At 43.8% G+C, this 15,940-nt stretch overlaps 2 protein-coding genes across 4 annotated transcripts in view; one reads left to right on the plus strand and one right to left on the minus strand.

Annotated features, from left to right (window-relative positions):
* Nucleotides 1–15,940, minus strand: part of DOCK1 (dedicator of cytokinesis 1) — a 323,879-nt gene that overhangs the window by 192,950 nt on the left and 114,989 nt on the right. The gene's annotated exons all lie outside the window — the stretch shown is intronic.
* Nucleotides 1–15,940, plus strand: part of INSYN2A (inhibitory synaptic factor 2A) — a 51,769-nt gene that overhangs the window by 25,011 nt on the left and 10,818 nt on the right. Inside the window, exon 3 of one of the 2 annotated variants that reach the window (XM_063339240.1) lies at nucleotides 13,136–13,207. In XM_063339240.1, coding sequence (XP_063195310.1) covers nucleotides 13,136–13,207 — 72 coding nt within the window. Of the gene's footprint in view, nucleotides 1–5,899; nucleotides 6,035–13,135; nucleotides 13,208–15,940 lie in introns of those variants that run through there. The other variant, XM_063339241.1, reaches the window with a different exon arrangement.

The following is a 15,940-nucleotide window of genomic DNA, read 5'->3' on the forward strand; positions in this document are numbered from 1 at the left end:
CCTCTGTGGCACCGCTGGCTTCTTGCTTTAATTACAGATCCAGGAATCGTTCTCAGCTCAGACCTTGAAAAATCTAAGGTGGTCTGCACTGTTTCGTAGCTTTTAACGGCTTCATTTTGAGCTGGGCAAATACGGGGGAATTTTGAAGACAGAGGAGTAAATAGATAACCAAGTTAAAACACGCAGAGCCGTCCAACGCAGGGGCACGGGCATCTATTCGCTGTCTCCAGTCAGCACTGTTACTCTTCCCTGACATTGAACCATTTTTTCCATGTTACAAACAAACCCTTAGAAAAGCAGCAGTTCAATAGAATACTTAAGTGAAATTGGGACAAACCTGAGCTTTCTGCATCAGTTTTGCATCTCATGGAGCAGCAGCGTAGGGATCGGCTGTGTCACAGGGCAGCCAAGAAGGAAACTGCCATTCAAAGGGAGGTTGGACACCTCTCCAAACACATCCAGCTGTGCTCAGCCCTCCCTTACTCATAAGATGATGATGGAGGATGTTTTTCACCATGTCACTTGCTGCTTGAACAAGCCAGACGAGGACAGGCAGCGCTGTATTGGGTATAGTACAGTTGTTTTCTCTCGGTTCCAATATCCTGAGAAGACGTGACAGAAGCTGAGTGTGGTCTAATAATTCATCAGCACGAGAAACTGGGTTGTAGAAATGAGCAGAGGTTTTTTTGACATTAACAAGGCAATTTACACTCGGGAATAGTTCAACCTGGCATGATTTAGGTCATTTCATTGGTAAATGCAAAGAGATTTGTTTACTTCATTGTCATCCATACAAGCTCAGGAAAAAAATCCCAGGGATGAGACTTTCCGAGCATCTGTGCACAAAGCTCAAGCGAGTGCCAAACTGCTGCTCTACAGTCTCCTGTACTGCAGTGAAATCTCAAACTACCATTATTTAAGGAAATCAGAAAATAGGAAGTACTGAGACCTGCAGCGAGTTATTCAAACTGCAACACAAAAAGACTTCGGTGCTTCCAGGGTCCTTCCTGCTGGTTTTTGCTCCCTACAATTCCCCGTCCTTCTTACCACACCATCAGCAATCATAACCCGTGTTCTCAATTTTATGCTACTGCATAATATTTCAAATTTTAAACAAGTTCTTTGGTTTGCATGTAGTATGGCTGATGTAGTTATTATTGTAAGCTGGGGTAGGCTTATATACGTAATACAGAGTATTTGAGCTTGCACTGAAACCTCAATCACTTTGAAATTATGAAAAAATACCAGACTACTTCTTTCTCCTATCTTCCCTCTCTTATAGAAACAACGCCTGTTAGCAGTTCATCTTAATTTAAAAGTCTGAGTCAAGCAAAATCTGAAGTGTTGTGTTTTAATACAGTTATTCGCCTATAAATGCACTATTAGTTCACACCTATGAAATACCCTTTGGTCTGCTCGGTCGAGAGGATTTCATTTGCATGAAAGCCGCGCAGTTATGAATCCCCGCGCTGTGGCTGAGGAAGGGCTATTAGCCACAGGGCAGGGAGTCGAATCATCCCTCTGTAGTTGAGAAACAATTCAGCCCAGGGTCGGAGCAAGAGGGAGGTGCGAGGGCACGAGCTGCAGGCAGGGATTTTTGCCTGGTGACTCCAGCACCGAACACATGGCCCCAGCTAGTCCCAGAAACCACACGCAGGAGAAATTAATTTTAAAATGAGGTGGATTTGGGAGTGGAGGAGCAATGGGAACTGGGAAGAGGAACGTAAGAGGTTGTGAAGCCGCAGCAGAAGTAGCGGACCCGATGATGAGCTGCGGGTTCAGAGGTCCCAGGGCACCCGAGTCGTGACGCTGCGAGGTCAGGAACAAATCACAGCAGAAGACTGAGAGCGCAGGGGGTGAAGAGACAGACCTCGTCTCAGCGTAACCCCTGGAGTGTGCTCCCCAGGAACCCGCTGGAAGCATTGGGCCTAAGAATTATACACCAGCGATACAGTTGCTACTCAGCTAGAGCAAACAAATTCCCTGAATTATTATTAATACAAAGAGTTGAGGTTTTAATTATCCTCTGGATTTTTCTGATGAGACAACAGAGGCGCAGATATTCAAGAGAGATGCTAGACCTTGTACGCACCTAATTCCTGTAAGACTTTGTGATTTCACTTGAAATACATTTTAATTCTCTCCATTCTCGGGGTTTTTTTAAAAAAATAAATAAATCACTAGACAGACCTATTAAAATATGTATTTTTTTTTAAACCCTTCACTCCCTGACTAACCTGAGTATAATATAAAATGTATTTACGGGGTGAAAGCAGTTGAATTGCTGTCCTGGGAGTCATGCCATACGCCCACAGTGCAAATACCTCAAAAAGAAAATTAGTCATCTGCTTCCAACTGTCAGGATTCAGTAAAAGACAAACTACTGTCTTGTAAACAGTCTGAAAAATTTCACCATTGAGCTTCTGTACATTTCAAAGAATTTCAGAAACCAAATGAATAACATCAGCCCTGTAATAACAACACAGATGGAAAAGAAAAAAGTGGAAAAGAGATTCTGATATTATTTTAGAGCATCAGAGGATGCTCTGCTTTCATCCTCTGCCATCGGTTAAAAAAAACCTTTCAAAAAAGAGTTAGTGAATTTGTGGAGTGTTTCTTTTGCTTTTTGTGTGTGTGTGTGTTAAAACATACTTGTACCCAGCAGGACAACGAGGGTCTTCCCCGCTATTTTGATGGCAGCCAGAGGCTGCCTGGCCATACTCACTGATCAGTGGCTGATCCTTGCTCCCTCCAGCCGTGCCACCGCGCATCTGCCCAGCCTGTGGGCTGCCTCCCGTGCTCCTGCGACTCACGGCCTGTCCTTTTCCTCAGAGAGAGGAAAACTGTATTCATTAGGGTTTAGTTAATCCTCACATAGTAACTACTTAAAGAAAACCACCCCACTGATGCTGACTGTCAGGGATCCAAGCTAAGAATCACAGAATGGTAGGGGCTGGAAGGGTCACCTCTAGCAGGTTGGACAGGATCATGTCCAGGCAGGTTTTGAGTATCTCCAGAGACGAGACTCCACCACCTCTCTGGGCAGCCTGTGCCAGGGCTCTGCCACCCTCAAAGGAAAGCAGTTTTTCCTCATGTTGAGATGGAATTTCCTGTGTTCCACTTTGTGCCCTTTGTCCTGTCCCTGGGCACCAGTGAGAAGAGTCTGGGCCCGTCCTCTTGCCACCTGCCCTTTAGATGTTGATGAGCACTGATGAGATCCCCTCTCAGCCATCTCTTCTCCAGGCTGCACAGCCCCAGATCTCTCAGCCTTTCCTCAGCACAGAGATGCTCCATTCTTTTGGTCCTCTCCATAGCCCTCCGCTGGGCTCTCTCCAGCAGTTCCCTGTCCTTCCTGAATGGGGGAGCCCAGAACTGGACCCAGTGCTCCAGCTGTGGCCTCCTCAGGGCAGAGCCGAGGGGGAGGATGACCTCCCTGGACCTGCTGGCCACGCTCTTTTTAATGGCCCCCAGGAGACCATTGGCCTTCTTGGCCACAAGGGCACATTGCTGCCTCATTGGGCAACTTGTTGTCCACCAGGACTCCCAGGTCCCCCTCTGCAGAGCCGCTTTCCAGCAGGTCAGCCCCTAACCCGTGCTGGTGCATGGAGAAGGAAAGGATAATGTTGTGTCCAAGTACCCAATGCCTCTGGCACTGTGACGTTCAGATCAGGGGCACGTAGCTGGTATTGCTTAGACCTGTGTGGCGCTCAGTGAGTACTCCCCTGTTCCCATCATACCCCAGACGCAAACTGGCTTGTGCTTCAGCTCCATACCGTAGGATTTCTGCACGTGAGCTCCAGTGCACAGACACCGAGCTTTGCTGCAGCTGCCGAGTATGTTGATAGCTCCCAGAAAAGCTGTGCTGGTAACTTCAGACCAGTATGGGAAGGAACCACCATGAAGGCAAATCCTGACTACGAGTCTGTGTGACTTTGCTAAGCAAGTCGGGCAACAGCTTTTAGCTGGGTGGATCTGTTAGAGGTAGGAGCCAGCTCCACGGCCCTTCTTGGGTCTTTGCAAAGAGCTACAGCGCAGTAACAAAGGGTTAGCGTCTACTTGTAACACATCCAAATTACTGCAAACACGATGAAACACAGCACAAGAAAACCTTGGACACACTGAAGCACTGCTTTCTCTAGGTGCTCTGAGTAGTCCAGGGACTTCCACGCTGCTGGTGGAGTAACCCCCACCTTGTCACATAAAGGGGAACACAAGTACGAGGCCCATGTTCACTGGGAGACACATCAAGGATGCTCCCAGGGCTTGTACTGGGGAACCAGCCAGGCAAAGCCAACGAGCATGAAACAATTCAATGTTCAAGCCGTAGACATCAAACAAAAGCGCCTCAAGACAACTGCTCAAAGCACAACAGTGTTCTCGATTTTTATCGGGTTGTACCGCTAGCCATCTATAAATGAAAACTTCTAATTGGTTAGTTATGAACGTAATGGAAACACAGCGGCAGTAAACAATTTTTCTACTGGTCTACTGGGCAAGTGATTTTTCTGAACACCTTTATATGAGCTGAAGGCTGACCCGAGGTGTTTTATACCTGTACAAACCTGCTGGTTTGACAGCAGAATGTAAGTTCTTCAGGGAACCAGAGGCAGATATTAATCCAACAGAAACACGATTTTGCTGATAGAAATGCGTTTATATGAGGCTTTCATTGGGCTAGAATGGCAGATCTTTCCTAGCTTAGACTAAACCGATATGGCTAAGCAGGATTTATTTTAACCTGCAAAACCTATACAAGTGATTTTCCTGCAGTTTACATAGCTAAAACTTGACTTACTGAAGTCATAAGGACAACTAAAACACACATGACATAGTGAAGTCATCTCATTCTGCCAAAAGGCAAATTATGTTAATAGTAAGTATGGATAATTGTCTCTGGAAGCATAGTTATTAGCAATATTAGCTCTGTAATACTTTACAGCAGGAAACAAAGGTTCTAGGAAGTTCTCCACCAGACTATTTATTTTAAAACCATTATTCTGTAAAGACAGATAATATCAGCATGTTTAACTAGCTATGCTATAAATAGTCCCAGCGATATAATACCCATTTATACAAAGACTTAAGGAGAACCATGGCCTACGCTTCCTCAGCTATTCATCACGGCCACAACTGTCACTTCAAAACCACTTCAAAGGCCCACTGCCGCCTTAAGATAATTTGTTTCACTATTTTTTAATAAAAACATCAACAAAAAAAATGTCTTGAAATCTGTTTATCCTCCTTGCTGGTGGTAATAGATGAGAAGCGTGATGAACATCTAAAGAGCATACCCATCTGAGCATAAACGCCCTCTGAAGCACAGCCACTTCTGTAATATCATGCCATTAAGTAACTCAGTTAATATGAAGTATTCCCTACGTCCCAGCAGATAAGGGAAGAACATCCAGATGTAACAGAGCTATCCTTCCAAATCGCTTTGTAAGATTTTTTTTGTTTGTTTGTTTATTTTTAATAGATGTCCAGGATATTTGAATTAGTGCCCCTTCACTAGCTACCTATTGAACAATAGAAAAAAAATCAGCACATACAGATCTAAGCTTCCCCCTCTAAGCTCAACGGGGCCTCTAATTTATACGAGCAAAAAACTACTCAAATGCAAAGAAGATTTTGATGTTACAGTTGGTATTTTCAAAAAAAGCCTCAAGCAGGTGCACAAATTCTGCAATTCACAGGGATTTAGAGGGTGTAATTCCCTCAGGCTCCTCTGAAAATTGCAGCCTATTATTAGTTACTGCCAGTCCATGTCAGCAAAATGGTTGCTCTTCATTATAATATTTTAATACTTGGAAGTGTTAATTGAGGTTACGCTCAGGTTGTGCCAAGAATGCTAAAAGAACTACAATAAAATGAAAGCTTCCTGAAAAAATATGCAACGTAGATAGCAAGCACACGTGAGAAACCGAGTGTGGAGATGAGATACCCTTCCCAAGGTGACACGGCCAGTTGGACGCAGCCATCGCAATGCAACTCACCTGTATCCATCCCGTCTCCAGAACCTGGACCACACAGCACCGCGTAACACCTCAGACTAACCATGCCCATACGAAAACAATAAATACAAGATGTAAGGGATCAAAGAAAGAAGCTATTGGAGCAAAGGCTTCTCGTTAGTGTATATCAAAACATGTGAAGATGCTAAAGTAGTATGAAACACCGTAATAACATGAATAGCAGGGAAGCTGGTTAAACATCCCAGTATATGGATTCAGTTCCCTTCTTGCAGATGAGCGAGCACGCACACCATCAAACCAGGAATGAACAGTGCCATGTTTACTTTGCTATAGTGAGAGGATTAAAAACCAACCAACCAACCAAAATACCCCACACATACTCAAGTCTATTTTCTCTATTGTTTTTGGAAAAAAAAAAAAAAATCATATAGTAGTACCAGTTCTAGCCAATTACCCAGAAAGCAATCTCATTAAACCAAAATATTTCCTTCAGCATCCACAAGATAAATATTTTTCCAAATATAAACTAGAACATCTTTCTTATTATGATCGCTGAGGAAAAACGGAGGAGCTGCTGACTGGCAGGGGAAGGGGCCAAGTTTGGTGTGGCCGTGTTCATGGCAGTCAGAAGTAGATGTCAAGACCGAACTTGCGTTGGAAGGGGAAGATGCCAAGAGCTGCCCTCTGACTGCACCTCGCATCTTAACACCAGCAGGTTCCAAATGCTGCATCCTGTAGGAGATGTGAATTGAGCAGTCCACGCTGCAGCCAAACACACGGAACTTGTCAAAGAGCCCAGAGGGGCACCCAAGGGACCGCAGCACACGAGGAGAGCCAGGATGAGGATGGGAGACAGAGACGACCAGAAGCACAAAATGAACGACCTCTTGTTCAACATCCACAATTTTTGGTCAACGTAACTAGATCTCAGTTTCACTTTAAGGCCGATGGACCTTCTTCTTCCCACGAGGATCGGGCATTACGGGCACACCCACACCCCGAAGCAGCAGAGCAGAGGGGCCCCAGTTTACCCATCAGACGGGTCAGCACAACCCCGCGGTGGTTGAGTTTGACCTTCTTGAAGAACGGATGAAAAAAAAAGGGGAGAGACTGAAGCAAGTTATAAAGTGAAATACTACTTCTACTTAAACTGATTCCCAAAATCAAGATGTTAAGATTGGTAAAATGAGCTGCGGGCTTTCATACTGAGATTGTTTTTCCGTGAAGTATGTTGCCTACGGGAATCGTAGCTTGGGGGGGAACTCCTGGCTGCCAGGCATCTCACTCGGTCCAAAGTGAAATACTCTACTTTGGATCTAAACCAGACCAAAACCAACCTTCATTTCCCTCAAAAGAAAACAAATTTTTCTGTAGGAATCTTTGTTTTGTGTAAAACTTCACATTTTACAGGATTTACTTTTAAAACACTGACTAGTTTACCCATGAAGAAAAAAGTTACTGGTCTCTAGCCTGAGCTCTTCTATGCTGGAATATGCTTAAAATTGTTTTTAAGAGGAGGGGAAAAAGTAGCTCATCCAAAATACTCCATCTCACAAGGAAACCCAGAACTCTGCTCTCCTGAAGCCGGTATCCAGACTGGGCTCACAAACTGTTCCTAGCAGGTGACACCGACAGGAACTGCAATTCCTCGTTAAGTCTGCACTGCAAATCAACTTCATTGCCCAAGATTTACACAGAAATGCTATGCCAATAGTAAAACCTTTGCTGGCATGAAGTAGATGAATTCCATGCAAGTGTTTATGTAGATAATTATGTGAAAACAAGAAAGTGGAAAGTCCAAAGCCCTGGGGTATCAACAACAGAATTCTTTCCTGAAGTTTAATTTCTCTAGAAATAATTGAATTTATGCTGTACCAACACTCAGACAACACAGTCCCAGCTAAAGAGCTGTCAAACTGCCGTACGGAAACCCAACACCGGGACACCACGTAGCGTTCTCGGGGCTCACCAAGAAGTCTAATAGGATGGTTCAGAGACGGCAACATTCCTAAATCCATACTTAGAAATGATCTCTGAAAAGCTGAACATATTCAGTATGGAAAGTGAGACTTTAAGAAAAGTTCATCATAAATTACATCTGACTAGAAAAAAGGAAGTGTCACCATAAACAGTACAGTGTGTGAGTGACAATGATGCTACAACCAAGCAGTGCTGAACACGTACGCTGAGAAATCAGTATATATAAAACTATCACCCAAGAATCATATAATTTTTAAATATGTATATCAAAGGACCATTTTCATCAGCTTAACGAGCCTGCCTTATACCATCGACTAGGAAATATGTTTTTAAAGTATTTGAAAGTCTGTAATTATTGGGCATTTAAAGACCATCATACGCTTTAGCAACTCATTTAAATAAAGTACTGAAAACTCAATTTTGAGAAAGACAGCTTATTAACCTAAAGCATATATGATACCTTATTAAAAAAAGATCTCAAAAGCAGTGCCAGTTACGGAAGCAGGACTATAGTTCATGGCTGAACTGGCACATCCGCATTAAGACCAAACACGCTCTGGCTTTTGCTAAGTAACCAACCTACCAGCGCTCCCGAGTTCATCACAACTGTTTTGTTAAGATGGGCATGGTGCTGGTGGAAACTGGTTGGTAAACCATCGTAGTAACAAAGATAGTGACCATGCACATACTTCTGCTTTACAGGCGCGAGCACACAGGGAAGGGAAGGAGATTTTCAAGGCCAGGTTGGACGGGGCTTGGAGCGACCTGGGCTGGTGGGAGGTGTCCCTGCCCAGGGCAGGGGGTGGCACTGGGTGGGCTTTAAGGTCCCTTCTGACCCAAACTGTTCTGTGATTCTATGATTCAGAGACATATCTGTATGATTTTTAATGTTGCAATACGCGTATTTGGGTGTTTAATCCCATACGATTTCTTGCTGCAGTGATTCTAGGTTCTGTGCCAGCCTGAGCGGGCTATCACTGGGATACGCCACCGCTGCAGATTTGTCCTGGGGGCTCCGATTTCTCTCTCCTGGTCTGCACTAATGGTTTTTAGCACACACAGGAGTACTCCTCATCCTCCCTTAGCTTTCAAACAAAAAATTCTTACCTTTTCCCAGTCACGCCATGGTTCTCAAACACCCCAATTAGGGGGAAAAATAAAAATAAAGACTTGTCAAGATTCATTATAAACAGGTGACTTGGCCACCTTCTTTTTACAACTGCCGCCAGAAACCTCGCTCTTTCAGAGCAAATCCCTCAAAGCACCAGGCAAGTCCTTAAAATACAACCAACCATTTTCCTAAGGAACTCCACAAGTAAGATGTCACTGTCACTCTTTGTCACAGGGCTCATCTCACGAGAATCCAGGACAACGGGGACAGGTGTTAGCAGGATAAATGACTTGTATACTACAGTTTGCTTTTGTAAACGCTGGATTTTTGAAAAATTTATTAAAACCCCCGTATTATTATATTATTTCTTAAACAGCCGAGGAGAGGCAGGGCCAACACAGACAGCGCAAACCCCCCGCACTGGAGAGAACAGGAGAGACTGGCAGAGAGGAGGAGGTTGTTCATCTGCGAGCCAGATAATTAACTGTGTCTTTGAATGGCGGTTTGCAGGCGTACAAAGACGAATGAAAATGTCCCAACTGGGAACTAACGACAAAAAGAAAACGCCAAAAAACAACTTGGCACCCAAGGCAGCCTGTTTATGCCTTCACCTAGGAAGAGGCGCAGACAGCTGCGCTGTGTTCCTCCGAAGGCGGTTATGAACCACCCTTTATGTCCGCAGTAAATAAAGGCCTTCGTCAGCTGATCTGGAAACTTCAAATGTTGTCTTCTTTAGTAAGAGTTTTTAGTATTTGATCAATAGCTTGGAAAAACGGTTTTACAAGCCCAGATTTAACAGTATGGTCACAATTTGAACGTCAACTTCCGAAAGACTGTAAAAGGGGAAATGAAAAACAGATACTACTTCACCCATCTTAGCGAGCACAGGACGTATCATCAAATATAAACCGGTACTGGTTTTTTCTCCATAAGGAATAGCACATAATACAGAAGTCTCGCTTTGTAGAAGCTCTTTTGCACACCTCACTTTGCTGTTGCAGTAAAATTTAGCAATCTGGGTAATTTGAGTATGTTCCTCCAAATAAAAAGGATTTTTGAGGCCACTGACTTACTGCTTGATATCAAGTTTCAAATCCGTAGCGTTCCAAGCCCTCTTCAAATAACAAAAAACACCTAGAACAGCACGAATTCTACCTTGTGTTTTGCTTTCAGAGAGAAAAAACATCTTTATAACAAAAAGAAGTAGATTGAACTACTACCCGTGCTGCCGCTGTGCCCAGAGCGTTTGCCGTAACACCACCCCCAAAAACCGATAATCAAAGTCATCAGAGTAAATAATTAAATGAGTAAACGAAGTCGAAATGTCACCTGTGACCACAAGCTCGCTCCAATAAAACTTCAGGTTCACTCTCTGCCTTCAAGTTCACACTGATAAATTTCTTCTTTCTTAAAAGTGTAAGTCTATATAAAATACGTAAGTCATGTAATAAACTTTTAAACCAAACATTTTAACCTTTAAAATAGTAAGGAAAAGTGCCACAGGACCAGGTGATCTTTTTCAAAGAAAAGAATATGTTCGCTAAGATAAATAAATAGCCTGCAGCACGTAGGAAATGCTGGTTTTTCCATCTTAGGGATGGGGACATTAAACAGTTTGTGTATCATTTCCCGTTAATACTTTACAGTACATAGGTTTGATATTTTGTCACATACAAATTAAGTCAACTTTTTTTGCAAATGTTGGATTTTTCACTATTGTTACGTTGTCAGGGAAGCGGAGAAAAGGGTGCTCTGTCCCCACAGCGAGGGCAGGGAAGGCACCGAGATGCCCCTGTTCAGCAGCGCCACCACCGAATTACGTGAGGTCAATTAGTTGAAGGGTTTGGGTTAAGGCGGGTCCCAGGCGTCAGGGTAGACCCTGCGGACAGAATAATTCCCTTAAGTAATCCCGACCGGATCTGTTTTCCACATCTTCAAAATTCCACAGGTGAGGTATTTCCCCATCTCTTTTAAAAGCAACTAAACTTTGCAGATACTGGTCTGTATTTAACACAAACCGAAAATAACTTTAAAAGACTGTAAATTTGTGATTTTACAAAAAAAGCCCAAAATTAATTACTAATACATAAATACTGAATTTTCATTTTAAACCCGTTTAAAAATTTTCGTTAAATTTTCATTTCAAACTCATTTGCATGCAAGCACATGCATGTCGATAGGTAGGCAGTTGTGTTCTTTTTAATTTGTTTAGTTTAATGAAATTGCTGTGTACAAAAAAAGTACTTGCACACCTTAAAAACCCCTTTTTAACTCACCTTGACCAAGTCAGAGACGCACAGGGAGATGAAGAGCCACTGCTGGAACAGACTTCAAACCGAAGCGTGAGAAGGAATAGCTGCAGGCTAGAGGCGTACGGCAGCTCTTATTTACATGGCGTTTTCTTCCTTTTAAGACACATACACCCCTACAACAGGTCTTCATACCTCATTGCCGAGGCACAGCGTTTCTAAAGAGACGCCAGTTTTCAGTATTATGCTCTCTGCATCCACCCACAACCACCGCTGTCCCGCCTGCAGAAGCTGCGGGCGCCTCCGTTCACAGCAGCGATTCAGCACTTGGGTACGCAGAAGCCTTCACAGAATCACAGAAACTTCAGAGTTGGAAGGGACCTCCAGAGATCCAACTCCCCTGCTAAAGCAGGATTGCCTAGAGCACATCCCTCAGGGCTGCATCCAGGCGAGTCTTGAGAGTCTCCAGAGAAGGGGACTCCACACCCTCCCTGGGCAGCCTGTTCCAGGGCTCTGTCACCCTCACCGTAAAGAAGTTTTTCCGTGTATTTGAACGGAACTTCCTGTGTTCCAACCTGTGCCCATTGCCCCTCGTCCTGTCACTGGGAACCACTGAAAAGAGTCTGGCACCATCCTCCTTCAACCCACCCTTTAGCTACTTGTAAACGTTAATAAGGTCTCCCCTCAGCCGTCTCTTCTCCAGGCTAAAGAGTCCCAGCTCTCTCAGCCTTTCCTCATAAGGGAGGTGCTCCAACCCCTCAATCATCTTTGTTGCCCTACGCTGGACTCTCTCCAGCAGTTCCCTGTCTCTCTTGACCTGGGGAGCCCAGAACTGGACACAGTATTCCAGTTGTGGCCTCACCAGTGCAGAACAGAGGGGGAGAATGACCTCCCTTGACCTGCTGGCCACACTCTTCCCTATGCAGCCCAGAATTCCGTTGGCCTTCTTGGCAACAAGGGCACATTGCTCGCTCATGGATAACTTACTGTCTACCAAGACCCCCAAATCCTTTTCTTCAGAGCTGCTTTCCAGCAGGTCCACCCCTAACCTATACTGGTGCCTGACATTCGTCCTCCCCAGGTGCAGGACCTTGCACTTGCTTTTGTTGAACCTCATGAGGTTCTTCTCTGCCCAGCTCTCCAGCCTGTCCAGGTCACGCTGGATGGCAGCACGGCCCTCTGGAGTGTCAGCCACCCCTCCCAGTTTGGCATCATCAGCAAACTTGCTGAGGATACACTCTGTCCCGTCATCCAGGTCATTAATGAATATACTGAACAAAATTGGACCAAGTATTGACCCCTGGGGGACACCACTGGTTACAGGCCTCCAACTGGACTCTGTGCCGCTGATCACAACCCTCTGAGTTCTGTCACACAGCCAGCTCTCGATCCACCTCACTGTCCCCTCATCTAGCCCATACTTCCTCAGCTTCCTAATGAGGATGTTATGGGAGACAGTGTCAAAAGCCTTGCTGAAGTCAAGGTAGATGACATCTACGGCTCTCCCCTCACCCCCTCCCTTTATGCAAAAAGAGGTTCACACCACTTGGTTTCCTTGTTGCTTTCCCTTTTAATTTACAAAAGCATAACGGAAATAAATCCTTTATTTTCTCCTTGCAGTCATTAAAGAGTCATTTTCCAAAATAACGCCATGTTCTCGTTGTTCAGTGAAGCTGAATATGCTATGCTTAATCCTGTTTTCCTAATGGCTGGATTTTTGTATTCAATATTAAAGTTTAAAAAAAAAAAAATAAACCCCGAAGTTCTGATTTCCATGTTAAAACCAATTACTTTTTAATGACCTCGTGTTCTTGTCTTTGTAGGCTTTCGTATCGGACTGGTCAAGACACGGCTAATTGCGACACGTGCAGGAACAGTGCATGTATTATCTATAGGTAGGTTAAAAATACTAATATTTCCACTTTTTCCTGAGTGCAAGTAATGATTTATTCACTAATGAAAGATCAGTTGTTAGCCTTGGTTTTTCAATAGCACGAAGAAAGTTTAAAAGCAGAACACAGCTTTAATTTCAGTAAATTAATAAAATTCAACCGACACCCGTTTCTAAGTCTAACATTTTCAGAGCAGAAGTAGTTGATGATGGTCAGTACTCCGGCTGTCGCTCTCGGGCGGGAAGTGTCAGAAGGGGGAGCTTCATTTTCACATTGCTAGAGATATTTCACATTTTCCGTCCCACAAGTCAGCATACTTCAAATTTATTTTTATAGCGGTAACTACTGGATTTGGGAAGTAATTCTGAGAGAGAGAGACTGCGTCTAGCAAAGAGGACCAGATACAGATTCAATCTAGACAGTTTTATCAGTAAAATGACATTACTACCCTGGCTTTTATGCACTTTTATGTTAGTGAAGAAGTTCTAAAACCTGCATGGCAAAATATTCCTTTAGCAGACCTGCTGTGAAGGTCGACAGTTCTGTGTCAATACAGGTTTGCTCATTACTGTCAAACACACCAAAGATGACAAACCGCTTAAAGGTTTTGGTAAAGACTGTTGGTACCTGCTATAATCACTCCTCCAGAAGGAAGGACCTGGCTTTGCTCCGTAGAAGCAGAGCAGATACAAAAGGTAAAAGGACATTAATTCTGATTTCTCCAAAGCAGAGGTTTCTCTCCTAAAGTTTATCAGCCAAGAGACCCGTTTTGGCATGCGCTGTATTGTAATGAAAGAATAACAGACAGGTGGTGAAGCCATCAGGAGTCTGATGATGTTTTTCATACTGAAAACTGTCCTCCTCCATTAGAGTCTTAAAAAAAACGACTGAATATTTTCATGCATTGCAGGTAAGATGAAAACAAATGCATCTCAGAGTATTTCAGAAAATCAAGCGACACAGTATACGTGAAAATGTATAAAGATGCCTCTCAATTACTGTGAAGATCCAAACTAAAATGAAGGTACAAACGTTGGCTAGGTTTGAAAGCACGGAATTTCCCCCTTCGCCCCTTAACTCTCTACTCGGTCTCTGATTTAGGCAGAAGACCTGGAGCTATTTATACATTACCTCCTGGCTGCCTAGACGTGAAGCAAAAAAGGATGGAAACTCAAACATCTTTTCTACTAACCAGCGAACTAGAAAAGGGAATGATGCTGTTACATGCCGGGGAAGGAACCTATTCATTCATCCTTCCTTTAGAGCAATATTTCGAAGCATAGAGAGCCTCCCCTGCCTCCCTTTTTCTGAGCTCACCTCTGCAGTTTCTTTCTCAGGGCAGCCTGGGAAGGTACAACACAGCACATTTCTATCAGAGAAACTATTTTTATTTCATTAGCTAAAAAAGTCCAACTGGAAGGTTTTTTTTTTAAAAACCTTGATTTCCAGTCAGCAGATTTAAAGTTAAGGAACCTTCCAGTTACTACCTGCTACACTAACCGCAAACGAAATGAGTCCAGAAACAGAGATTTCAAGTGTTTCCCTACCGGCAGAGCAGCAGTGTGGAATGCAGGTGTAGCTCTTCTGAAAGTCCCACCAGAACAGCCAGTTGGACTGAAGCTATGGATGCTGGGATCCACCTAAAGCACTGCTTCCAGGGGAAGTTTTAGCAAAAATCAGCTCAGCTTTTTGACAGATGAGGAGAATATAACGCTGCAGGCAAGAAGTCTAAAACCAGAAGACAGTGCAAAACAGGGGAACTAGGACAAGACTGAATTAGTAAGACAAGATAAGTAGCCAGAAGGGATAAGAGAGAAATTCCCTGATAAAACTACCACTAAAGACAGACTGCCTTTAACAGGAGGAGCTTCTGCTCCTCCACAAGTCAAATGCTGCGGTTCTGAAGCCTCTGAAAGAAGTGCAGCAATTAATTAGTCAGGATGCTAAAGCTACCCTTAAATCTAGATGCAGTGATACACACCACAGCTTTGCAAAGGGTTTGCATGACAAGTGCCGCGTAGGGTTAACGTGATTTCTCTTTCAGACAAACCACCTTTTAGGAACAGAAATTTAAACTGGGATTAAACCATTCCAGATGCGCTGCAAACCCGGGTATCTTTGAGGGCACTGGACCCCGACAGTTGTCCATAAACGTCGGCGTTGGACCAGGAGGATCATCCTGGTGGACCTACCGCACGTTCCACCGACTGCTTTTACAACGGGCTCCTATTTCGGACCCTCCTCGGGCTTGAGCTCCTTCGCCCACGAAGCAGATAGGGGAGACTTAAGAAAAATATGACCAATGCCCTTATGGGAGAAATCAATAATTTCAAGAGAAAACCTTAACCGGACCGTAATTGACTTTTTTTAAAATACGATACAATTTTGAACAGAGGAACATTAAAACTAAATAAATATCAGAGCTGTTTCAAACCTTTATTTTTAAACTGCAGTGAACCAGCATCTTAGAGGAACGATCAAGTTGCCCTGCTGACTCCCCCGCTGCGTCCTGTAGCGTCGAGCCTAGCACCATGAGACACGCTGGTTGTTTCTACATTCTGGCAATTAAATCCTTCCCCCTCAAGATGACTTTTTAGAATATTAATACAATCTAGCACAAAAGCTGGAAACAACGTAGAAAGCAAATAAACCCCACTCTTGTACTTTAAGGGTGTTTTGCTGCTTTTTATTACCAAAAAAATTCTGATACTGTTAATAAACACTCTAAGAATAGGT

This window comes from Chroicocephalus ridibundus, chromosome 6, assembly GCF_963924245.1.
Source record: "Chroicocephalus ridibundus chromosome 6, bChrRid1.1, whole genome shotgun sequence".
NCBI classification, from domain to species: domain Eukaryota; kingdom Metazoa; phylum Chordata; class Aves; order Charadriiformes; family Laridae; genus Chroicocephalus; species Chroicocephalus ridibundus.